The sequence below is a fragment of the Melospiza melodia genome, chromosome 5 (genome assembly GCF_035770615.1).
Source record: "Melospiza melodia melodia isolate bMelMel2 chromosome 5, bMelMel2.pri, whole genome shotgun sequence".
In the NCBI taxonomy this organism is placed as follows: domain Eukaryota; kingdom Metazoa; phylum Chordata; class Aves; order Passeriformes; family Passerellidae; genus Melospiza; species Melospiza melodia.
Genome location: NC_086198.1, coordinates 30,940,911 through 30,966,838, shown reverse-complemented (window position 1 = coordinate 30,966,838; position 25,928 = coordinate 30,940,911). Strand labels below are relative to the sequence as shown.

The 25,928-nt window shown below is 42.3% G+C and overlaps 1 protein-coding gene across 1 annotated transcript in view; it reads left to right on the top strand.

Annotated features, from left to right (window-relative positions):
* CDS1 (CDP-diacylglycerol synthase 1) overlaps window positions 1-18,683 on the top strand; it is a 29,080-nt gene extending 10,397 nt beyond the window's left edge. Inside the window, exons 3-13 of the mRNA XM_063156774.1 lie at window positions 814-910; window positions 4,072-4,169; window positions 4,451-4,590; window positions 6,143-6,201; window positions 8,534-8,616; window positions 10,072-10,159; window positions 11,125-11,193; window positions 12,111-12,263; window positions 12,796-12,915; window positions 14,695-14,798; window positions 15,945-18,683. Coding sequence (XP_063012844.1) covers window positions 814-910; window positions 4,072-4,169; window positions 4,451-4,590; window positions 6,143-6,201; window positions 8,534-8,616; window positions 10,072-10,159; window positions 11,125-11,193; window positions 12,111-12,263; window positions 12,796-12,915; window positions 14,695-14,798; window positions 15,945-16,074 — 1,141 coding nt within the window. The 3' untranslated portion in view covers window positions 16,075-18,683. The remainder of the gene's footprint in view (window positions 1-813; window positions 911-4,071; window positions 4,170-4,450; window positions 4,591-6,142; window positions 6,202-8,533; window positions 8,617-10,071; window positions 10,160-11,124; window positions 11,194-12,110; window positions 12,264-12,795; window positions 12,916-14,694; window positions 14,799-15,944) is intronic.
* Window positions 18,684-25,928: the final 7,245 nt, after the last annotated feature.

Genomic DNA, 25,928 nt, shown 5'->3' with positions numbered 1-25,928 from the left:
TGCCTGGGGATCTGGTGCAATCACCATCCCTGGAGGTATTTAAAAGATGTGTAGATGTGGCAGTCAGGGACATGATTTAGTGGTGGACTTGGCAGTGCTAGGCTAACAGTTGGACTCGATGATCTTAAATGTTTTTCCGGCTCAAATGATTCTATGACTCTGTAGTAACATAAATTTTTCTTCTGTTTTCCTTAGGTAGCCACTAGCAGCTGCCCAGATCTACAAGGTCAAAGAGTACAGCTAGTTTGACCCATCAACCCAAACTGCCACATATTCTCCTGTCCTGGTTCCAGTGCTCACAAGAGCATAGGGCTGCTTCCAATAGATAACCCTCTACCTGGCAAAAGAGCTGCTTTGTTGTAGAAAGGAGGTTTTGTTCTGAGGTTCTGTTCTGTGTCTGTTACTCCTCAAAGAGTCATTTGCTTTTTGACTGGCAGCCTTTCTTTCATATGCCAGCCTTTGCATGGCTGGGCCCTCATCAGTCTTGCAGCTGATGTGATGCTTTTTGAGGGTCCTGATGTGTTTTCACAGCAGCTTCAATGTGGGGTTGTACCAATTCATTGCAAATGACATTTGGCAGGGTTGAGGCAGCACGCAGGAACAAGAAAGGTGTCCAGCTTTAATTTCTGTTACTGTGCATCCTGTTCAGTAGGATAGTTGTTTGATCCTGTGTTTCTTGCTATGCATTGATTAACACAAAAACTTCTGCTTTTCCCACTGTTTCTAATACAGTTTAATCTCTAGTTAGCAGAGGAAGTGGAATTCATTTTCATTTATAACTGCTTGCTGCTTTTTTTTTTAATTTTTAAATAGGTGGAAAAATTGGTGGATTCGTGGAATTCTCTCCCTAGCTATGATTTCTGGATTTTTTCTGATTATATATCTGGGATCATTTATGCTGATGCTTCTGGTAAGTTTATTTAAATGCATTCTTCTGTGCAAGAGTTATTTGATCTCTTCATCCATTGTGCCTGAGCTGAAAGGAAACTGCATGGACAATTCAGAGCAATTGTCTTTTATTTCTGTAAATGTAAATACTTCTGAAAAACACTTGAGGGATTAAAAACTGGACCTTACAGATTAGGGACTTCTTGGATGCTGTAATTTTTTTTTTCTTTAGGAATTAGAGTAGCTCCAAGAAGTTGAATTACTGTTGTCTTGCTTAACTACTATCATCCATTTCATTAACTAGTTTGTATCACCTACTGTTGCATGTTGAAGTTTGTTTGAAAAAGCAAACAAATAAAAATCAGACCAAAACCAATTCAGGGAAAACTCCAGATCAGCTAACAACAGAAAAAATCTAAAACCAAAAAATTAAGAGTCAGGTGCAATTTTAAGGCTAAGGAAAGCAGGCAGCCCTGGCCTCCTGTCTGCAACTGGCATGAAAGGCTTTCCTAAGCCATGCTTGTTTAATTCCATATTTCTCTATGAGGCTTCATTTATCTGTAAGTTGGAGCGAGATCCCTTTCTGAGGTACAGACAAAGTGCATTTTTAGGTCATGAAGTGAAATACTGATGAGGATAACAATAAAAAAAAGTTATAATAATCTTCATACATGCTATATAGCAGGTCAGAATTTACTGCTTCTGTGCACCATTTTAATTGCTGGTATTTTTATGGAATGATGGTTTAACTATCTTTCCCAGTCTTAGAAAGGTACAGACAGGAATTTAGCTTTTAATATGCTGAAATTGATTTTTCTAGGTTACTGCTTAGATTTTTGACTCTAAGTTTCTTCAGGTATCAAAATTTTTAAACTTTTTTCTTGCCTCCTATGAGGCAATTTTAGTATTGTATTCCTAAATACAATTCCTAAAGGTTGGAAAATACCTTTAAAATAATTGAGTTGAACTGTTTACCCAACATTGCCAAGTCCACCACCAAAACGTGTCTCCAAGTCCCCCATCTACACATCCTTTAAATATCTGCAGGGATGGCGACTCAACCACTGCCCTGGGCAGCATCTTGCCAGGCTTGACAGCCCTTTGGGTGAAGAAATTTTTGTTGATATCCAATCTAAACCTCCGCTCCCATCTAAACTGAGGCCATTTTCTTTCACTTGTTACCTAGGAGAAGAGACCAAGCCCTGTCTCCCAGCTCAGGGGACGGGGTAACCAGCTCAATAGCTGGTCTTACCACTGAAGAGGCCAAGAACCTCAGCTTGTCCCTTGCTCTTTGTCACTGTGTTTCCTCCTGCAGCCAACAAAGGATGGAGCTTCTCCTTAGCCCTACTTTTGCTTCTGATGTCTAGAGGTAGTTTTTATTGTCTTTTATGGCAGTAGGCAGATTAAGTTCTCATTGGGCTTTGGCCCTTCTATTTTTCTTCCTGCATAACCTCACAACATCCTTGTAGCCATTCTGAGTCACCTGCCCCTTCTTCCAAAGGTCATAAAATCCAGTGTCTTGAGGGACTGGAATGCTGCTTCATCAGCATTATGGTCTGCGTTACAGTTTCTACACCTGAATTAGTCTGGTTAATATTTCCTGTTTTCAGATGAATGACATAACAAACTACTAATTCATTGTCTCATTCATGGAGGATTTTCTTTTTAGTGTGTGAAGAAGCAACAAAAAAGGCCCTTTTAAAGTGCAGGTTGCTGTAAAAAGATTTTTTTCTCCCCACAATCTATCCTTTAATAGTCAGTTACATTTGAGAATTATAATTATGAACAAAAGGGAACTAATTAATTTGCAGGGTGATTTTGTGTATTCATGGTATACTGTGAGATTGCAATCATGGGCAAGCAGTTAAGACATGAACCAAAAAGTAATCACAGTTAGTAGAGAATTGTAATAGACCTCTTCTTTTGTGCCATAAAGCAAAAAGTCTGTCTTCTATTATAATGAGCTGGTAATTTAGTTGATATTTGAGACTACATAAAAAGGACAATGGAAGGAAAACCCAGTGTTGTTCATGAATTATTTAATTTGACTGGAATAAAATAGCTTGTATTTAAATAACAGTTGGTTTTAACATGACAACTGTTATTTAAATAACAAATCTCAATACTGGGACTGAAAATGCCCGGAGACTTGTAGGAGGATTAATCCAGTGAGGTTTGGAGGACAAGACCTGAGCCTGCTCTACAGAGCTGGAATGTATGCTCTGCATTTGCTGCCTCCTTGGGTAACAGGCTCCCGTAGCTCGGACCCTGGTGCCCTGTTCCACCGTAAAGTGCAATCCTGTAATGTTGCTCTTGCCTGTAGCATTTCAGTTTTGTAAGGTTGGCCAGGCAGAAGAAAGAGCACAAGACAGGGGAGCTTCACCATGGACTCGCTGGGGCGGTGCAAGCTTTGAGTCCGCGCTCAGGCATTGAGCAAGGTGGAACGCGCTGAGGAGCGCCGGCGGTGAGGCCTGCTCGGAGCCCTGCGTGCCGGCACCTGCGGCATCACCCGGGCACTGAGTTTGGCAATTCCTTATGTCTGGTGATCCACTCGGAGTCTGAGGATTGGTCAGGCGTGGCAGAGTCCTTTGAGGCCCAAAGGCATGACAGGACACACTGCCCGGCAATGCAGGCAAGCAGTGAGGTCAGCAAAACAAATGAAGGCCTGGGAGGGTGTGGCATTCAGACCTGGGTTAGATGAGCTTTGCCTCTAATCATAAAGGCTAATTACCCTTAATGAGATGCTTGCAAGTGAAAGACCAAGGTGTCCTGTGTTGCACAGCTAGTTTTTTCCATTGGGCAGAGAAAATATTTCTAGAATTAAATGTAAAGATAAAACTTAGCCAAAAGAAATAGGAGAGTTTTCTTTACAGGAAACACTTCTGACCTGCTGCTATCAAACTGCTTTAATGCAGAAAGGTCAGGAGCCTTCTCTTGTTTCACAAGTATATTCTTGAAGCTAGCCCAATGTGAGGGTTTTTTTTCCTTCATGTACAGTGGTTTGGAGATTTTTTTAAAGCTTTAAATGGAGCTTAGTTTTTCCTTGGATTTGATTTGAAGCTGTTTTCTGACTGGAATTTGACTTCAGAATAATGTCTTCCTTAATGCAGGCTGAAGTGCTCCTTACTGCCTGTAAGAAACAACTGCGACATATTTACAAAGTTTTTATTTCTCTTATTTTAGGTCTTAAGCATTCAAGTGAAGTGTTATCATGAAATCATTACTATCGGTTACAGAGTCTACCACTCGTATGATTTACCGTGGTTTAGATCCCTCAGCTGGTGAGTAGCAAGCCAGAACATCAATGAGCCAGGATGTGATACTTAAATCATCTTCTTCTTCACTTGTTGTGGTGGAATGACAGCTTTGTGGGTCATGTGCAGACATAAAACTTGACATCTGTCTCTAATACAGAGTTTTGTAGTTGTGTTCCCCCTGTGAACTTGGACAAATCAGTTGGCATTTTATTATTTTTTTAACTTGTTTGTTTGTTTTGTTTTTAAGAATTGAATTTAATATAGATTATCTTATTAAAATAACTGTTAGATGTTGCATATTGCAGGTACTTTTTGCTCTGTGTGAACTACTTCTTCTATGGAGAGACTGTAGCTGATTACTTTGCTACATTTGTGCAAAGAAGAGAGCAGCTGCAATTCCTCATTCGTTACCACAGATTTATATCTTTTGCCCTCTATTTAACAGGTAAGTGCAGGAAATCACAAAAATGAAAGAACTTTGTGCTGCTTTTGCTCATTTAATTTTAAAATATTAATTATTCCCCATATTAATTAAAAATATTAATTATTCCCCATCATTATCCACTTCCAGTTTCTTTTTCCTCTTAATGCTTGAGGAAATGAGGTGTTTGCAGTTATATTTTTTCCTGTGAAAATATGAGTACAAATTTTGCATTCACTGAAAAGAAGAAAACCTAAACAAGGGGATGATCTTGAGACAGTTGAGATAATAGTGCTCAGAATAGGTTGGCAAGCATTAATTTTGATTGCAGAAGACCTGATGCTATTTTGGCAGGCTGTAGAGATGACTTCTGTGTGTAATTGCTGTCCTGGGTTGATTCTTTACTGTGCGAGTGTTCTCCTAGGTCTCCAGTAATAGGATTTACTAATATATTTTTAAACTGATTAGTCAAAATGCCAGAGTCTTAATTTTGTCTGCAACATATTCAGATACTTTCCTCATGGAAAAATTTCCTCCCTGTCCAAAAAAACTTTTAAAAAGCCTTTTTTCTAGGAAGAAGAGACAGAAGTTGGTATTTTTTTGGGTATTGCTTTGTGAACACGTAAATACATTTTTTCAGCAATGCAGTTTAGCATAAAATTAAATCAGCTGAAGACTCAGATTGATTTAAGGGACAGGGGCTTGTTATGCTACAAGTTTTTCCAATGTGTACTGAGAAATCTGATCTTTGTGATGATCTATCAGTTTTTCTATTGTGTTTTTTTTTTTTTTCTTAAATCAAATAAAAATTCTGCTCAGTGCTTAGATCACAAACTTGAAACCAGCTTTGCAGGACTTGACCCTTTTCAGCTGGCCTTGGCTTGGGGAAACTAACTTAAATAATGCCTTGTGAGCTGGTGAGGGGAGACATGAGACAAGCCAAGCATGAGCAAAGGGAGGAGGCAGGGCATCGCAGAACCCCGTGGTGTTGGGATCGTGGGGTCACTTGGGGCAGTCCCCGGGATTCAGGGTCTTTTGAGGGCCAGTGGTCCCTGTTGGTGCAGGAGGTTACCATAGGAGGGGAGGAGCGCTCAATTAGCCACCCAGAAAATTCTCTTTGGTCAGCTGAATTCTCCAACACCTGTGCTTCACACCTGCATCGCCTGCAGTCATATGCCTGTTTGGGGGAAAGGGGCAAGCTGGTCTTTTCCTTTCGTTTACTTTTGTTAAGTATTCGAAACTAGTTTGTTGACCTGGCTTTTGAGTGGTTTTTAAAAGTGATGATCTCCTTTGCTAAAAATTGATGTCCACAATAGGAACCTGGTATGTGCCTAGAGGGTTGTTCTTTACTGATGGTTTACTATGAATGTTCTTTACTGATGTTAGCTAAATCTGTGTCAACTAAATCATAGTCTTGTATGAGAACAACTCTATATGTACTTTTGACTGAATATAAGCCAACACTTCTAGCAGCAGAGGGATTAAAAACTACTTCAAAGGAAGAGGATTACTGGTATATCACAGTTCAGTGTCATTAAATATAAGATGTACAAACTGCACTTGCTTTGTTTTACAGGATTCTGCATGTTTGTTTTGAGTTTAGTGAAGAAACATTATCGTCTGCAGTTTTACATGGTGTGTATTACCCACTTTGCTGTGCTCATTCACATTCCAAATGCCACTGGAAACAGTCATGTCCGTATGCTCATAAAATAGTTCAGAAGAGTGGCATGGAAAATGTGCTTAAATTGAGAGTTACATGAAATCAAGTCATGCTGGACTGTATCTGTTCACCTTCCAAATGATGATGATTATTATTATATCCCAGGATGTGGCCTCTCAATCAGTACAAGCTGTCCTTGGTGAGGCCTTGTGCAAGTCAAACATGATATGTTTCCCTTCGTGATAGGCTGATATGAAAGAGCTTCCTGGAGAAGGGAGGTGCATCTCCCTGCCAGGTCTGAAGCCAAACAGTTCAGCATTGTGTGGAAAGTGATTATTGGGATTCAAGTTTGCTTTTTAGAGGCCCCACTGAAGTACCATGAAGGGTCTTGATCTTAACCCCTGTGTGAAATATTTATTCCATGACATTTCACAGCTGTTCTGGTCTTTTGCTCTGCAGTGTCTCAATAGATCACTGATGAATTAAAAGAAACCAGCATTCTCATCTCTCATATTTGTCCACCTAATAATCAGCATAGTAGCCAAGCAACAGCATGAACCTTTTTCTTATATGTATCTTATATGCTGAAAACTAATTCTGTAACATTACAGGTTAAAACCAAAGCAAACACACAAAACACCCCACTGACAACACCCCAACTCCCACTTCTATGTAGGAATGATTAGAAATCACAGTGAAACAACAGTGCAGTACAGCTCCTGTCTTGAAAGAACTTGAGCAATCGGGGCATTGCACAATTTAAAGATTTCCTAAAGCTCTGGTAATGCAGTTAACCCTTCTGTTTCTGCACTGCTTTAGGTAGCACTTTACCACTGAGGATTCCCACTTCTAGACTTTACCACTGAGGATTCCCACTTCTAGACCAGGGCTTAACTGAGCCTTATAATAACATGTAAAAAGATCTTTTACTCAAAATAATAGATCCTGTTTGTAAGAGAGTTTACCTGACAGTGAGATGCAGCTTTTCTAGTCTTTCTCTTCTAATCTGCAAAAAAACCCCAAAAAACCAACCAAAAAACCTCCTCATTTTCAGATTGGCACAACCTAAATATATTCACTGGCCATTATTTTTTCCTTTTTCATCTGCTGGAAAGAAGGTGAAAATGTGTAATGTCAGTCATGTGACTTGGTGTCTACCCAGAAAACATTAAAATGTGCCTACCCAGGAATTGCAACAAAACAAAGTGAAGCCATATATCTACTGTGTGGCAACACAGTGTTTAGGAAGAAAAGGAGAATCTATCCCATCCCTGGAAGTGTCCAAAGCCAGGTTGGATAGGGCCTTGAGCAACCTGGTCTTGTGGAAGGTGTCCCTGCCTGTAGTGAGGGGGTTGGACCTATGTGATCCAAACTGCTCCATGATTCTAGTAGAGCAGGCATTTGGGTTTAGGTGGTGTTCCAATGTCACTGTACAAATGCTAAAAACTCTGCTGCAGAGCAGTGTTAACTAACCAGCTGGTAATCCTTTCAGAAACCTTTTGTCATTTCTTGTAGCCTCCCCACTCCGCCCTTTAAGGCCTCTTGAGTTGTCTTATCTGGAAGCAGAGCCTGGCTGCCGTAGGTAAACATATGATAAGAGAATTAAAGAAGTAGGACATTTTGAGTGTAAACAGCCCAGACATTTAGAGTGCCTAAGTTTGGTGTATCATGAGAAAACTGCCAGTTCTTGATTTAAAAGCATTTGGAAAATAAAATCTGTTGCAGAATCTTTACTGGTAACCTGTTTGGAAACCACTTTATTGTACACGGGCTCTACAGATTAAACACCAAGTGCATACAGTAGTACTGAACTAAATGATTGTTTAAATGACCATGCCCTTAAGAACAAACACTTCATTTTTGCTAATCCTGAGAATTTTCATGTTTCATAAGTTATGAGACATCCACATCTGTGTAACAGTACTCTTTCATGAGTAGTTCATTGCCATTTTATTGTTACAGTTCTAACATGCTTGTTATATGTATATACAGAATATCACATTGCTTAAACTTCTTTGCTGCTTTCATGCTGGAGGTGTATGTCTTATTAAATCAGGTGTTAAAACAGCATGTTGAAAAATTCTGGGTGGAGGTAAGTGATGAAGAGACCTGCTGAAGTTTTAGAACTTGCCTAAGAAAGCCAGCTCACTTGTGATATACTGTATGCACTCATCTCTTGCATTATCACTAGAACTGGTCTTCCCACGGAGCTCCTCAGTAGCTCCTGTAGCTGATGTGCCAGGATTTATGGAGGTCTACGGGTCGGTGTTCTCACTAACTGTTGTGTTGTTGCATTGTTAACAGTTCGCATGGACTCATGTCACTTTGCTGATCACTGTAACTCAATCTCATCTTGTCATCCAAAATCTCTTTGAAGGCATGATCTGGTAAGGGGACAGTAACAAACTGATTTGTACCTCTATTGCATTGGAAGGTTGGTTCTTTTGCATAGATCTGGTTAGGGAATAATTGTGGGAACAGTTAAGCAGGATGAATTATAGGAGCATTAACGTCTAATTGGAAGGGGAATCTGAGAATTGGGAGTGGAGTAAAGCATACAGGAGAGGAAGCAGAAACCTCTTTATCTAGATTGACAGACACAAGTCTGATAGTTTTGAACAATCACTTCATTTACTTGCAGGGAATAGGATTGATTGCATGCTAGGTCAAATAGTTTCCACAGCATTTTGCTGAACAAATGAATATCCAGCAATTCTTTTGCAATTACTTTGGAGCTTCAAGTTGCTCAGAGCTATTGAAGTTGGACCATTTAATTTGAAATCTCTCATCTGGCTGTGTTCCCTGCAGCCTGTCCTGTTCAAATAAATTCCGAGTACTTAAAATACTTTAAGAGTTTTAATCTTGGTTATGATTGGGCAACATTTGTGCCTCATTTTCAGTAATACATTAAATTTTGGCAATGCAGTTAAACTTGATTATGTAAAGCCACTCCTCAGAGAGCGGGTGTGTTTTCCTCCCCCTCTCTTCTTCAGGGACAGGGTAAATTTCAAGTTGAGAAAGAAAGAAGAAGCATGTGGAAGATGGTTTGTGTTCTTCCAAGGACATAATGCTGTACGTTCTCCTCTTCCTGATATATGTACATCTGGGGAGATTATTTTAGACAAGACATATTTACAGTTAGAAAGAAAGCCCAAAGCCTTTGACAAAGTTTCTATATACAAATACTTTTCATAGTGATTATGTTCATGTGTCAAAAACTGAACCTAGTTCCTTTGCTAGCCAACTATTTCTTATTGCCACTCTTGCTAGACAATTCAGCAGGAGATGAAAAAATCTGACTTTTAGCTTATTAATACATCCCTGCTTTGAAAAGGGGGAAAGAAAAGAGAGCTTTATAGGCTTGAATAACAACTTCAGATGCAGTCTGCATGCAAAGAACGTTTTAAAAGCTGCTCCAAACTTACAAAGGGAAAAAATAAAGGATAACTATATATTTTTTAAATTTAGCTGTCATTTAAACTTTTTCAGTAATTTGCTTGTTTTGATGTTACAAAAACATTAACATGTTGATTTCTTCTTACCTGTGGTACCAGTCTTTAAGCCTGATAGGAAAAAGCCAGCCGGTTCATGTTTTAAGCTCATGCATCAAAATAACACTTTAACTTGAACTAACATGAATATGTTATAATGTAGCTTGGCTGAAGACTAAAACCAGTATAGCTGAGTGTGGTGCTCATGGGGAGCAAGGCAAACACATTATGAAACATAATTCCTTCTAAATACCACATAAAAATTTCTCAGAAATTTGGCTCTTTCCATTTTTGTCCAGTGTTTAGGTTCAGGCAGTTTTTCTCTGTGAAACTTTTAATGTCTTTCTCTAGGTTTCTGGTTCCAATTTCAAGTGTTATCTGTAATGACATTACTGCTTATATTTTTGGATTCTTCTTTGGCAGAACTCCATTAATTAAGGTAGGTGCTTAGGTATTTCCTTGCTAACAAGCTTTTACAATTTATAGCAATTTTGTTACTTGTTCAAAAACATGTTAATGGAAAAAAATAGTTTACACTGTACTACATGATTCACAGCTTTGCTAAAAAAGCTCAGACTATCCTGTTCCTGAAAGTTTGAATATGGGAAACTGGGATTAATGTGAATATGATATTGGTGTTACAGGATAATGCAGTTTGAGCCTATTGCCTCATCATTTATAATTGCATTCTTTTTGGATTTCAGATGCATGTTTGGCTGCATACCTACTGCACAGTAACTTTTTTAAAATAAGCCACTAAGTTATATATACCTGCTCCTCTTGTTGACTGAGAAGGGCTCAAGCATTAATCTTCCTATTCTGGTAGAATATGCAAGACCCCACAGAAAGCCATGAATTATTTTCATGAGGTTGCCATGCTAACTTTTGGGGATTTAGTTGGTTCTGATACTAAAATGCTCTTAAATTGAAAATGTGATAGAATTTGGTAACAGCTTGTCACACTGGTCTCTCTGGTTATTTGCTGTACTGGTTATCCAGTCTCTGTGCAGAGAGCTGGTGTCTCCTGAGGAGCATCCCCAGCACTGGGTCTCCAACAGAGCTGAGGTGTGCTCCTGCAGGTCTCCCAGTCTTCTGCATGAAGGGGGTTCAGCTGCTTAACCTGGGTCAGCAGCAGCCACAGATGGGGTGGGATGGGAGCTCTCCCTTCCCTCAAATTGGCCACTGGCACCAGACAAAGTTGGTTGGTTGGCTTTTCCACACCTTGCCTGGAATGGGTCATGACCATACTCTTCTCAGTAGCTGCAGCTGCTGACATTCAGTATTTCACAGAAACCTTTGAAAAACAAAGCAGGAGGTTAATTTTCACAAACAACATCAAGAAATACAGTAAAAAAAGGTGCAATGATTTAACTGATGGACTAACACTATCTCTTTTGTGCCTAGCTGTCTCCCAAGAAGACCTGGGAGGGGTTCATTGGAGGCTTCTTTTCCACTGTTGTATTTGGATTTATTGTGAGTAAGCACTCTTAGAACCAAAGAATGGTCATGTTTGGAAGGGACCTTTAAGATCATCTCTTTACAATCCCCCTGCCATGGACAGGAACACCTTCCACTACCCTAGATTGCTCAGAGCCCATATAAACTGGTCTTGAACATTTCCAGGCACATGGGAATTTCTTTGTATAGAATCAGACTTCATATTTTTACTTGAAATATCCAAATTTATAACTAATTTTATCTCAAGCTCCTGAAAGCCTCAGGGTTAGGATGTTTTTTTGCCTGGAGAATTCTGCCAATTCATTACTAGCTGCAAAGTATAGGCAAGGTTTTAACCTCTACTGAAGAGATCATATTGACCAATTTCTGGCATTTCTGTTACAGTATCTGGAATAATTTTATCTATTAGTTGCATCCCCATTTTGAAATTGAAGTTTACCAGTAGCATTATTTATGCTTTGTGAAGTAGTCCCTCTGTGTTACATGCTTTATAATGATATTTCTCCTGGAAAGCAATTTACTCTAATGACATGCACAGATGGTAATACCATCAGAAATAACTGTTGTGATAATTTGTCACCAAGGTCAGCAGAACTCATAATAGCCAAACTTAGTAGAGGAAATATTCAAGTTTTAATGGACAAGTGAACTGCAAAAAAATTATGAGTGGATGACATTTTTGGATTTTTTAATACAGAAGATAGAATCTGAGAGATAGAAAAAGGAAAATAATTTGGGAAATCCTCACTAAGCTCATGGAGCATCTGCCTTGTTGAGGCACTCTAGTTAAGGCAGGCTGATTTTTCTCCATTCGGTGTCTCTTATTAGAAAGATTTTTATTACCCTGAGCTTGTGGTGATAAAGCCATTTACTGTGGGGGTTTTGAGTGTAATAACAAATGCCTAATTCAGGTGTTCTTGTTTGCTTTTCAGTTTTCCTATTTTTTGGCTCAACATCAGTACTTTGTCTGCCCTGTGGAATACAACAGTGAAACCAACAGATTTGTGACAGAGTGTGAACCTTCAGAGCTCTTCCAAATGAAGAAGTACTCTGTGCCACCATTGCTTCAGGCTGTGTTGGGATGGGTAAGGGAAAAAAACAGGCTTTGGTTAAAATTGAAATCCTGCTTAAATGGGTTTCCAAATAATTTTAGAAGGATATCTGAATGCTGGGAAAGCTTAACCTTAAGAACTGCATCGATACCATGAGCCCCTCCATTGCTCCTACAGGGGATGTGGTCACCTGAGGGGAACCTGCCCGTGCTCTTGAGGCCTGTGCTCTCTTTGTGCTGCACATGGATGCCACTGAGGCATTTAGCAAACTTATTTTTGAAGAGCAACCTTCGAATTTTCTGTGGGAAGTGGACAAGGGCTTGTTATGGCTGGAAATAGTGGCAGGCTGAAGTAAGCCTGTAGTGTGTAGCTGCTGTTAGGATTGGAGTTTTACTCTCTTCCACACACAGAATCCTGAATGTTAGTTCCATTACTTCCGTGCTGTGTGAAAAAGCACTACCAGCATTGGTTATATGTAATGTACTCTCTGACCCTTTAAATATGTAAGCTAAAGATGCCTACAATCAAACATATTGAAACACAGTGTTAATTATTTTTCTTGTAGGAAACGGTGAATATGTACCCATTTCAGTTGCACAGCTTTGCACTGTCAACATTTGCCTCATTAATTGGGCCGTTTGGAGGATTCTTTGCCAGTGGATTTAAAAGAGCTTTCAAAATCAAGGTATGTAATGAATCCTATAAGCCTCTAAATTGTCTTTTGTTTTTCTCTTTGGATTAGATAAATTGGTGGGTTAGGGATTTTTTTAAATCCTTCATTACAATTGTATTTCTACTGAGTTGCAACAATGTTTTGGCTGGTTTTTAGTATCAGAAGCAGGACTTAGTTTTATCAGGTGTATGTGTGTGATATTCTTCAAACTTTGCATAGTCAGCATGAGACTTCAATGCTGGAAATCTAAGAATAATTTGGTTACATAATTTGGACAATAATTATTCTTCCAAATCATGTTGCAGAAGTGGTTTAGACAAGCAAGATGTGAGATATTGTACTTGACATGAAGGGCAATCTGTAGACACCTCAAAAGTGCTGACAGTGGTTTACCCTTCAGATTTTGGCTGGCTGGTTTTTACAGGTGGCATTGGTGTCACAGGCAGATGCTAGTGTGTCAGGCTCACCAAAGCATGAGATGTTTGGCTGCCTTTGCCAAACATCTGCCTTGTAACAGGAGTGTGTACTGGCAAATTGTGTGACCTGCTACCCTCTGTTTATTGCAAGGTGTGCGCTGTCGCTTGTGGCAATGCTGTCCTTGGCTGGTATTAAATGGCAGCAGGAGTATGGCAAGAGGGCAGCCCCAAATTTCTCCCGACCTTCTTTATGTCTTGGTAGGACTGCTGTAATTCTTACCCTGTTGCTTGTTGTTCATGTTGTTGTTCCGTATGTCCACCAAGCCGGTGTGTACTTTGCACAGAATTCTGTAAACCTCTCTGTTTGTGCTGAACTCCTGTACATATGCTTGTACTTACCCCTCTTTCTCATGCTGGTCCCAGCAGCTTGCCCAGCACTTTGCTGGCCACAGCACTCTCATTCCTGTACAGCCACATAGCAAAAGACTTTGTGTGAAGAAGGAATTCGGGGTGAAAAAAATGCTGCTGAAAAGCAGCACTTATTCTTAAAGTGATAAGTAAAAAAGTAGATTCCTTTTAATACTTCTGGGCCCCAAAGTGATGACTTGAGGACTGACAGAAGTCAGGGATGTTGTGGAATTGCTGCTGAAGGCAGTGCCCTCAATGCCTGCTCTTCATTGGGCAGAACTAGTTTAACTTGCTGGCAGTCATCCCACATGGCTAAGGTCAAGGTTTTCACTCAGAGAGGACACGAGTGAATGTGGCTGACAGAAAGGATGTCTGAAGGTATTTTTATTGATAAACCTGTTCTATAGATGAGCTAGGTAACACAAAGGTAGTATATCAAGCTTTGTTTGCATCAGAAATTTTTTTTTCAGTAGTGATAATTTTTTCACAGTGTGTTTTTTGATTCTGTTAGATGAATTTATATTGTTTGCACATATTATGGTTTTTAACTATGGTAGATGATAAAGCAAAAAAGGTCTTAAAGAAGAGAATTAGATTCTGCAGAGGCAAGAAACAACAGCCAGCAGCTTAAGAGGTTTGCTACAAAACAAAGTGTATATAGGCACACAATTGTTCTCAGTACTGGCATACCTGCACCTGACCTACTACTGTCCTCTTGTGCAAAACTGTGGACAAATTGCTGCTTCTCTTCTTTTTCTTCTCACCCCTTGGCTTGCCTTTGCAGTTAAAAACTCCTTTAGCAAAGGAGCCTCTCGCTAACTTTTGGCTCCAGGCAGTGAAACCATGGCTTACTTGCAGCCCTAATGTGCTGCTGCCAAGAGATAACATCATTGGTGTGTTTCATGGGAACCACTGACCATCTTTTTTTTTTTTTTTCTTTCCCCTTCTTGTCCTTCACACCCAAAAGGATTTTGCAGACACAATCCCTGGGCACGGTGGGATAATGGATCGCTTTGATTGTCAGTACTTGATGGCCACTTTTGTTCATGTCTACATCACCAGTTTCATAAGGTATGGACTTTTTACAATATTAATTACTGAAACATGCACAGGAGCTGTGCCATAATGAATGCATAGGAGTTATGTTAGCATAGCAGAGATTGCAGGTTGCTAAATAGGATTTATCCAGTCACTTCAAATACAGGACTATTAAGAAAACAAGTGTCCCGACCTAGGGACATTCTGTCAGGTTCAAACTATGCCTGAATATTTCTGTGACTTCTATTGAAGGTAATAATGTGTACCTGAAATACAAGAAAGTTTTGTGTAGCAGCCTAGCAGAAGTTTTACTAGAATTTACTGATTACAGAAAGGTGTAGGATGGGGTTTCAGGCAGGAGGGGTGTGCAGCATCTGCTTTCCCTGTGTGGTTCCTAAAGAGCTTGTAGATTGAGAGACTGCAGTTCTTCCCATGAGTTTCAGTATTTCTCAGTTGCTTGGCTTTGGATTTTCTGTTTCAGATGAAAATGCTATAGTTAAAGAAAGGAGACAACTTCCTAAAATATTGCTCATCTTTCCTGAACCACACCAGCTTTCAAGATGAAATCATGGGAATCACAATTCTCTTATAACAGACATTTTAGTTTCTGAGGCAGAGGTGGTTCAAGGGGCCAAATCAAGACATGCTCTTAGTTTTGTAAATGCATATGGCTAAATAATTACTAGATACCTAATCAGCAACAGATTCTTTGCCTTATATTTGGTTCATCTTAGAAGTAGATTGTAAATGGCTAGCTAAAAATGTGGCTGATATTTAGAAAAGCTTAGTTTAATTTGCAGTTTTCTTTACTGACTTGGCCAATTTCCCATTTATTTCAGTAGTACATAGCTTATCTGGCAGACAACAGAAACTAAACGAGGATGTGCTAATAAAAAAATTTATTACAGTGATAAAAGATGAATCAAGGAATCTTATTTGTCATAAGACTTCTTAATATCCCCATTGGACAGCAAATAGAAATGCTTTTAGTTTCTGTTTATATTTAGCTAAGAGTATGCTTTGCCAGTAATGCTGGCCCATGCATCCTGAGGAGACAGATTGGGAGAAATCTGTAACTTGGTGCCCTCAAGACAGGGAAGGCATTGGTTGGGCAGCAAGAGGAAATCTAAAAGGCTCATTAGAGCTGTGGTCACAAAACAAATTTTTTTTCATTGACAGGGGTCCAAATCCCAGCAAATTACTGAAACAGCTGTTGATACTTCAGCCTGAACAACAACTAAGTGTGTATAAAACCCTGAAATCTCACCTCGTTGAAAAAGGGATCTTGCAGCCATCTCTAAGAGGGTAGTTTGTCAAAACAGAGGACTAGAAGAAAACTCCATCTACCAGAAGCCTGTGGAAAAACACTGCAAAAGTGCACATAAATAATGGCTAAAGGAAGAGTAGTATGTAGTCTGGAAAAGGTGAATGTTTCCTGAAATGAATGTGAATGCTATGACTTCCTACTAGGACACTAAAGATTTCTTCTTCCTAAAATAATTCAAATGCTTACAGAGTAATGGTACACATGCTGTGCATTTTAGTTCCTGAGATGGACGGCAGCAGTCGTTCTTCAGCACCCAGCCTACTAGTCTTTGTATTTAAGAAAAAAACTATGAAATTCACTGTAAGTTTTTAATTAATTATTTAAAGCTGTATATCTTAGCAATACCTTTATGGTCTCCAATGGTTAATGAAGTGTAAACATGTCAGGAAGGCAGTAACTTCTGTATAGGCTGATGCTGAAATTACTATTGGCCAGAAAACACTTGTTAGCCTGGTCAAAGAAGTAGTTCAAGCCTGCTCTATCAGACTACCTGTATTTACTTAGTTGTTATGAAGATTAAACTTAGCTCTGTTTTTAATTTAACAGCTTTCTTATGAAACCATTTCATGCTTTCAAGAGAAAAATACATTTATGGAAATACAGCTGGGCATTGAAATACAGTTGGGTAGTTCGGGCTGTGAAGCTGCTTTTTTTGTTGTTGTTGCTAACATTACACATCATAAACAAGTGTGTACCTCCAGGAGTATAGATTACCTGAGAAAACAGAATTCTCCAGCCCAATAAACAGATCAGGGAGAATCTGAAGCTTAAGTCCCTAGTTTCCATGGCCAGGTCGGTGTCTGAAGACAGAAATTCAAGCCTTATTCCTTGTGCCTCCTAACTGCTTTGTAGAACCGGGGTATTTCCTTCTTTTTAAAAGCACTTTGAGGTCCTGACTAACAAGTGAGGTTTAAGTGGTGTGTATCAGTGTGTTACTCAGTGAGGGCAGAAACTTTTATCTCATGAATGTGCACAGTGCAAGACAGGATGCGTGGTTCTTCTGCTGTGTATCTTTATTTATTAAGAAGATCCTCAAGCAAGCTTGGGTAACCACAAAGGGGTTTAAATGGAGAATTTTTATAAAAAGCAACTATTCTGTAGACTTAGTGGGATGTATGAGGAGAATTAATGCTCCATTATTCTAAATCGTAGTTGTTTTACAACTTTTTTCATCATGTAACATGTCTTGATGCAAATAAAAATATGAACTTTTTTTGAAATCACAAAAATTACTGCTGTACAAACAGAAAGCACAAATGCCAATTTTGTCTTCATATACTGTAAATTGATACAATTTCATTTTTCCAACTAACTGTAAATAAGTTTCTCCACATACCGATGCCATATCTATGTGTGTGTACATAAATTATTAAAAGATGTATGTATATATACTAAAGATTAAAATTTAAATGGTTGGTGCTACTTGAGGATATGATTGTGGAGAAAATTTGGGTGTATCAGTAAAATTCAAACTTCTTTTTATTGAACAGCACGTAGCTGAGACCACCGTGCACTCTGTTTTGCACTTGAGCTTGTACAGCTTGTGTATGGAAAGGCAGCCCCTTGTAGATTCAACAAAATCCAGGTCTGAAGTAATTCCTGTTCATGTCAAGTATTGACAGACTCAAATTATGTCTGACTTGGAGATTGCAGTACTGTATTGAAGGAACACTCCAGGAGATGAAAAACATCACCTGCTGCTTGTCCATCAGTGGCTCTGTGACTTGGCTTATTAGTTGGAGGGGACTGAAGTTCAGCCCACACTCCAGGTAGAGCACAACCTGAAGTTAAAAGGTAGCACAGCTACCTTTAGAAAGATGATTTAAAAAGAAGGGAAGAAAAAAAATGTGAAGGAAACCAAAGTAGAATATCTTCAAAACTAGCTTTTAGATGAGGCTTTGGTTATGTATGGGACTCTGGTATATGTTATGATAAAATGCAGCCATACTGGAACTAGTATATCTTTATCCTGGGTATTAAAAAAAAATCTAAATATTTTAAAAATATAGAGAGAATATATATGTAAAAGGGTAATTGTTACTTCAGAAACTTGAAATTTTTAGTGTAATTTTATAGCATGTACAATAAGGAAGTTAAAATATATTTTAGTATTTAATACAACAGAGCATATGAAATTAATTGCTGTCAATGTGCACAATAGAAAATTCAACACTGCAATTCTGCTTTTCAATGTTAAAATGAAGATGGGATCACCTGTGAACTCACTCATCAATTTTCTAGGTAGAGTAATAGCTTCCTTCTGGTTTAGGCTTGGTATGACTGAGCAGGATCTGTCTCTGTGAAGTGACATCCATGCTTGGTTACTATAAAGAGAATTTACCACACTGGCTACTTCTGTTAGTTCAAGCATTGCAACATGATCAACAGGGAAGTTAACTTTGTACATCAGTGATTCCTTTCACTTGCACTTTTGTCCCAAGTGGCTATAATTACCTGCTGAGCAAAAAAGAAAAATGTATATTCTGTAAATATTGTAAATGGTATGAGCATTTAATGTCTGTTTTAGTTTGACTGTTTCAATCTTTCATTGAAGCAGGTCTGTAAAAAAAAATAAAATTGGGACAGAAGTCCTCCTGTCTTTTATTTCCTCTAGCATGTGTAGTGGGTGGAGTTTTCTTAACAAGAATTTATATTCCTTTGATTCCTTACATTTATGTTCTTAATAGAAAGTCTGCTTTTAATTTCCGACCTTTTGCCCCTCTGGGCTTCAGACTATCCATGTCTGTTGCTGAAAATTGTACAATGTGCCTCGTGTCCAAAGATATGCAAGCTTGTCATCTTTTCCTGAAGGTGCTCACTCCAACAATACTGATATAGGCCTATCACAATTCACCATTTGTGGTGCTGAAGGGGTGGCAGCTGGCAGCTACCTCTCCCTGCTTTCCTGTTCTTTCCTTTTTAAGTCTTGGATTTGAGGCCCTTCACCTCCTGCAGCCTCAAACAAGCCAGGTAAAAAATGCATCTTTATTTCTGAATTACACAGAGTGTAACATCTGTTAAACACTGACTCTCAGCCAATTGGGTGTGTGCTGTGCACCTCCTTGGATTTTAGGAAGCTTGTGGAGAAGCACAGAGCTTTCCTGTGGTCCACATCTGCTTCCTAATGGTCTTCTGAGGGAAGGAAGGGGAAAATTAGCAGTGAGTTTTCTCCTGCTAAACAGGTAACATTTGGGACTCACACAGAGTCCTTTTGTCCAGCTGGTACTACTACCTAAGTTGCAATTTCCCTTTCTCTTGCAAGTAGTTTCCCAATTATAAAATGGATATTCAGTTCCTTGTTCAGCAATTTCAAATTGCATGAACTTAAGCATGAGTCCTGTATATGACAGGATGCCAGAAACAGGTGGGAATGTGTCACCCATAAACACATACCCAATTTAGGTCAGAAAATACCCTCAACACGATTGAGTCTAGCCATTAGCCCAGCACTCCAAGTCCTCCATGAATGTACAGCTGAGTACTACAGACACTGGGATTTGTTCATTGCATACATACTGCACCCTGCCCTCTCAATTCTGATGCTTGCTCTTTGGTGAATACAGGGACATATTTTGATCCCTCAAGGAACAGGTGATGACAAAGACTGCTTATTATAAGGATTTTGTTAGCATGCACATATCCTTTGCAAGTGATTGTGTAAATATTTTCACAGGGAAGTCAAGGTTTGGCCCCCTTTAATTGCCACCAGGTGACTTGCACTTGTCTGTGTTGAGGTGCAATAGAAGCAATTTGCTTCCTCAAGTGGCTGCTGCTCCCATATGAAGTGACTGGGCCAGTTGTCCCCAGCTCAGCAGGAACTCAAGTTTTGAGCTAGTCCCACGCAGTTTTCAGAGCAAGAGGCTGATTTTTACTTCTGCTGTTGGGACCCTGCTCTTTGATTGCAGGAAGGGAAATACTCATGCTATCTGGCAGATATCATGCACACCTCTAAAGAAAACATACCGAGAGCTCTTATTGCCCAATAGTGGCTTATATTGCCTACCTAACTGAGGCTTATCATTGGGGGTTGTATGTACTTGGAGGGTGTGTGTAGCTCTGCATACTTTGACCTTGTTTTTGATGTGACAAACTGTGATACAAGCATGGGCTGTTCCGGGACAGAGAGAAAAGCAAGCTCTGCCAGACTCCATGCTGTGTCATGTCCAGCTGCTAAAAACAAGCTTCTGACTTCAGATGGAAGCAAACCTATAAAAGCACGTCTGTTGGCCCAGCTGGTCCCATGGACACCAAGGATGAGCCAGCCACATGCCTGAGTCCAGTGTTGTCCAAGCGAGGGCAAGCCAGGCCCAGCCATCACAGAGAGCAGCACTGGCCAGGCTAGCTCAGCACCCTCACACCCACCAGCACTGGCCATGCACCATCCCCTCCTTCCTGGGAAGATCCCCCAGTGCCTGGAGAGCAGGCGGGAGCTTGTCTGATGTCCACACAGTTCCCATGACAGATCTCCTCCCCTGTCCCTGACATGATGGCAGCAACAGTCCCTGTTCAGGAGGGCATTCAGGGCTGTGCGCAGGGCTTCTTGGCAATGACCTGTCAGTGTCCTGCTCCCAGTGCCAGGCAGGTGCCTGGAGACAGCTGCTCCGAGCCTCAGCAGTGTCCTCTGAGAGAGTGACACAGGGAAACACAGCAGGGAAGGATGCAGGGACAGTGCCCCAAGCACCTGGCTATCCCCAGGCCATCCTGCTACCAGACTGTTCTCGGCCATGTCTTCATGACACCAGTCTGTGACTCCCCTTCAGACATTATGATTAGATCTAGTTAATTTTTATCACACACATTTTGCAAACAGACTATGTTTTATATGTGTTTGCATATAATATAATTTTTCTTCAATAAAACTCAATTTAGCCCAATTACCTAAATTGTATGCATAAAAAAAATTGATTCAAAACCAAAAATAATGTTTTTATATGGTCTCTTATATCTTCCATGGAACACATGCACTGGAAATGGAATCAGGTACCAGGGCTTTGTGATGAGGAGCTGCATCGTGCCCAGAGACCACTGTGACACTTCAGGGCCCCGCTCTGGCTGTGGGGGATTGAAGGAGTGCAGAGCCCTGCGGTGCCCACTCTCAGGAAAGCCCTTCCCGCAGGAGGTGCATCTCCCCTGGAGCCCCAGCAGCAGAGAGTGTCAGAGAGACATGGAGAGCCATGTGAAGAATGCCAAGTGCCAGAAGGGGCTGCTGGGCCTGGTCTGGATGTGCCAGGTGAGGGACAGGTCGGCTGTGGGATGGGGCTGCACGGAGCTGCCTGGGGGCTGGGCTTGCTTGGCACTGTGAGGGACACTGTGCCAAGGCAGCTGCCTCCATCCCACTCCTCTTCCTTCCTGCAGGGGGGACAAAGGCAGCCAGAGGCAGTGCCTCCAGACACCCAGCCCCAGGCCTCAGACCTCAATGGAGACAGGCTGCCACTGCTCCCACGGAGCTCTCGGGATGGTGGGAAGCACCCCAGCACCCTGCCAAGCAAGAAGGGCCTTCCTCAGCTGCTGCAGTGGAACAGCCGGGCCCGTCCCAAGCGCAGGGCTCCGAGAAGAAATGCCACCCTGCCATGGCAGCAGGAGACACTGAAAGAGAACTCCCACAGCAGGAGGAGCAACTTCCAACCCTGACATGTATGCAGGTCTTGATGGATCGATGACAGCCTGGCCATCCTGCTGTCAGACTACTCTTGGCCGTGGCTTTATGAGACCAGCCAATGATTCCCCTTCAGACAGACTATGATTAGATATGTTCCATAAGTTTACTACAAATGCTTCACAAATAAAATGTATTGCACATATCTATATAGTAACTGTTTGATTTTCTTACCTAAACTGTCAATTTACCCAATTTATTTGAGTTGCGTGCATACAAAAAATTGGTTCAAGTCCAAAAAGCTGAAATAAAGTACAGTTTTAAATTTCACAGGGTATTCTTATTACCTCTAAGCAGGTGACAGCTCCTGCAGGCATCAGAACTATCTGTCTTATAGTTCTTATATCTGCTTAAGGTATAAGGACTGAGGGATAAATTTTTTTGTATAATTTCTTCTGTCTGCCATGGAAGATGTGCACAGGCAATGGGGCCTGGGTTCAGCTGCCAGGGCTTTGTGATGAGGGGCTGCATCGTGCCCAGAGACCACTGTGACACTGCGAGGCCTGGCCTTGGCCTTGGGGGATCGAAGGAGTGCAGAGCCCTGGGGTGCCCACTCCCAGGAGAGCCCTTCCCCCAGGAGGTGCTGGAGCCCCAGCAGCAGAGAGTGTCAGACAGACACAGAGAGCCATGTGAAGAATGCCAAGTTGCAGATGCACAGGAAGCTGCTGAGCCTGGACGTGATGCACCACGTGAGGGACGGGGCAGCAGGGACAGGCCGGCTGTGGGCCAGGGCTGCACGGAGCTGCCTGGGGGCTGGGGCTGGGTTTTCTGGCACTGTGGGGGACACTGCCAAGGCAGTGCCTCCATCCCACTCTTCCTCCTCCTGGTCTTGCTTCCCAAGGGTCCGTCACAGGCCGCCAGAGGCAGAGCCTCTGGAGAGCCAGAGGCCCAGGCCTTGTCCCTCCATGGGGGCAGGCTCAGACCGCTCCTCCACCCACAGAGCTCATGGGATGGAGGGCTCCCCAGCCATCATGTGAAGTAAGTGGAAGCCCTTGCAAGGGCTAAAGAAAGCTGGCCAGGCCCATCCCATGTGCAGGGCTCCACTGAGGAGGGCCAGGAGGCAAGGAGAACTTGCCTTCCTGACTTGGTCTTGGTGGCTCCATGGCAGAGCCAGGGAGGTGGCTCCATGGCAGAGCCAGGGAGGTGACTGCATGGCAGAGCCAGGCAGGTGACTGCCATGGACAGGACAGGATGGGACAGGATGGGACAGGGGGATGAGCCTCCCTCTGACCAGGCCCGGCTACTGCACTGCACCTCTGCAGCCCCATCCCCCTCCCACAGCACTGTTCCAGCAGCTGCTGCTGCTAGGTCTCCAGCAGGTATTTCCTGGAGGAAGACAGGTGACCTTTACAAATAACAGAATCACTGAATCACACAGAATCACAGATATTAGGATTAGTAGGGATCTCAGGAGATAGTCCAGTCCCACACCCTGCCAAAGCACGATCAACTTGAGCAGGTTACATGCAGAAAAGTTCAGGTGACTTTGGAATGTCTCCAGAGGGGGAGACTCCATAAACCTCCCTGGATAACCTATTCCAGGGCTCTGCCATCTCAATGTAAAGAAGTTCTTACTCAAGCTGGGGAAGAACTCCTCAAGAAATACCCCTCTCTCCTTTCTCACCTCCCAGGGGAGCTCATCTCTCAACCTTGGGCAGCCATTGCCAACAGGTCTGGAGAGGTTGGAGGCCGTTTCGAGCAGGCAGAAGGTGCTGCAGTGGCTTGAATTCTATGTTCCCAATGATCCACAGACCTTGGCCAATGAGGAAGAGAACGGTGAAAACAAGCTTGACAAGAAGCAGTCACGTGAGACACTGGAAGAGGATGTCACATCTCCAGTGCCCTCAGACGTGTGGGAAGAATGCAGCAAATGCCAGGAGTCCCAAGGCACATCTGAAGTGCACAGTGACCAAGAGCTGTTTCAAGGGGAAGAGGATAAGGGCACAGCAGGAACAGGAGAGGCTATCAGCAAACTGCAGAGCACATCTGATTCCATGGACACCGAGGATGAGCCAGCCATGTTCCCAACTCGAGCACCACAGCAGCGAGGGGAGGCCAGTGGCACCAGACCCACAAAAACTGGCCTTTCTTCCTGGAAAGTGCCCTTCGTGCCAGGAGGGCAGGCAGGAGCTTGCCTGTTGCACTCACAGCCCCCTGGAGATAGCTCTCCTTCCCTCACAACCCGTCACGCCACAGTGCAGCAGCAGGGACAGTCCCTGTTCAGGAGGGCATTCAGGGCTGTGCGCAGGGCCTTCCATGGCACCCACCACCCACGGGAGCAGGAGCAGCAGTGTCCTGCTCCCAGTGCCAGGCAGGTGCCTGGAGACCGCTGCTCCGAGCCTCAGCAGCGTCCTTTGAGAGAGTGACACAGGGAAACACAGCAGGGATGGATGCAGGGACAGTGCCCCAAGCACCTGGCTGTCCCCAGGCCATCCTGATGCCAGACTGTTCTTGGCCATGTCTTCATGACACCAGTCTGTGACTCCCCTTCAGACATTATGATTAGATCTAGTTAATTTTTATCACATACATTTTGCAAACAGACTGTGTTTTATATGTATTTGTATATAATATGTTATAATTTTTCTTCAATAAAACTGTCAGTTTAGCCCAATTACCTGAGTTGTGTGTGTACAAAAAAATTGGTTCAACACAAAAAGCTGAGAAAAAGTACAGTTTTAAATTTTAAAAACAGGCAATGGCTCCTGCAGGCATCAGAACTATCTGACTTGTAGTTCTTATATCTGCTTAAGAAACATCTCCTGTAGTAGGAGGGCAAGGAGCAGCTCTTGCCTCCCTGACATGGTCTTGGTGGCTCCATAGCAGACCCAGACTGGTGAGTGCCATGGGCAGGATGGGATGGGAGGGATGGGATGGGATGGGATGGGATGGGATGGGATGGGATGGGATGGGATGGGATGGGATGGGATGGGATGGGATGGGATGGGATGGGATGGGATGGGATGGGATGGGATGGGCCTCCCGCTGCCCAGGGCCAGCCACTGTGCCACAGCACTGCAGCCCCATGAGTATAAGGCATGTCTGCACCACACTGAGACATCCTAAATGGACAACAACAGTACGTGGCCTAGCATGAGCTGAAAATTATGAAGTCAAAAGAGTATTTGGAGTGTCCCTAAGGAAGGCTCTGGCCTTATGCTTTTGGTGTCAACTGCTTAATGTCAGTGTTGGACACAGGACATTAGGATGAGGCTTGATTGGATTGAGTACATCCTGTTTTTGAATGCACCCTCCTCCTCTCTAACAGTTAATCTCCCTCCTGAAGCTTGATTTGCAAGACTTAAAGAGTGTTAGGCTAAATAAATGTGTGCATCACTTGCAAACAGCCACGCTTTGTGGACCCGGTTTTGTGACAATTAGTCACACTGAACTTGTTTTTTCCCTCTTTTGAACAGAGAGGTCCAAAAATACTGACTTTCCTTTTCCCATAAGCATTTCACCAGGTACCTGCGTGGGGCAGCAGGACCCAAAACCTCTCCCGGCCGGGCCTCGGCGCCACTAGGTGTCCCCGCCGCCCGCGCATCCCGCCGCGCTCCTCCTCATCCCGTCTCATCCCTCCCTCATCCGGGAGCCGCTGCGGGAGAACGCGCCTGGCGGCCGAGCTGCGCAATCGGGACACAAGGGACACCTTATCCTGAGAAAAGGGTGTAGTGAGGTGGGGGGAGTCTCTTCTTCCAAGTAGCAAGCAACAGGATGAGCTACACTAGGGGAGATACAGCTTGGGTATTAGGAAACTTTCTTCACCGAAAGAATAGCAAGGGACAGCCAGCCGTGGTAGAGGTCACAGGAATAAAGGACAGCTTCTACTGAGCAAAGCTGTGTCTCAGCAGACTTCCAGTGGCACCAGGGATACACTGTTCTGAGGCTAGAAATCTGGATGTCCTGATGTGTTTTGTCCTGATGTGATTTCAGGATAACCTTGGTAACAGGCATTTTTAAAAATGTTGGTAAGAATTGGGTGTTTCAGAATGAGGAGTTGGCAGAGTCAGCTGCAGACAACTTCCTGTACATCCTAGACCCCTTAAATTTCTGGTCAGAATTCAGTGTCTTTTGGTACTGTGTTTATAGTGAGGTACCTCCTGCTGCTGAAAAGAGAGAACAAATTCTTCTCTCTTGAGAGCCAAGCAAGGACCATCATTCCCTCCACAACCAGCAGCAG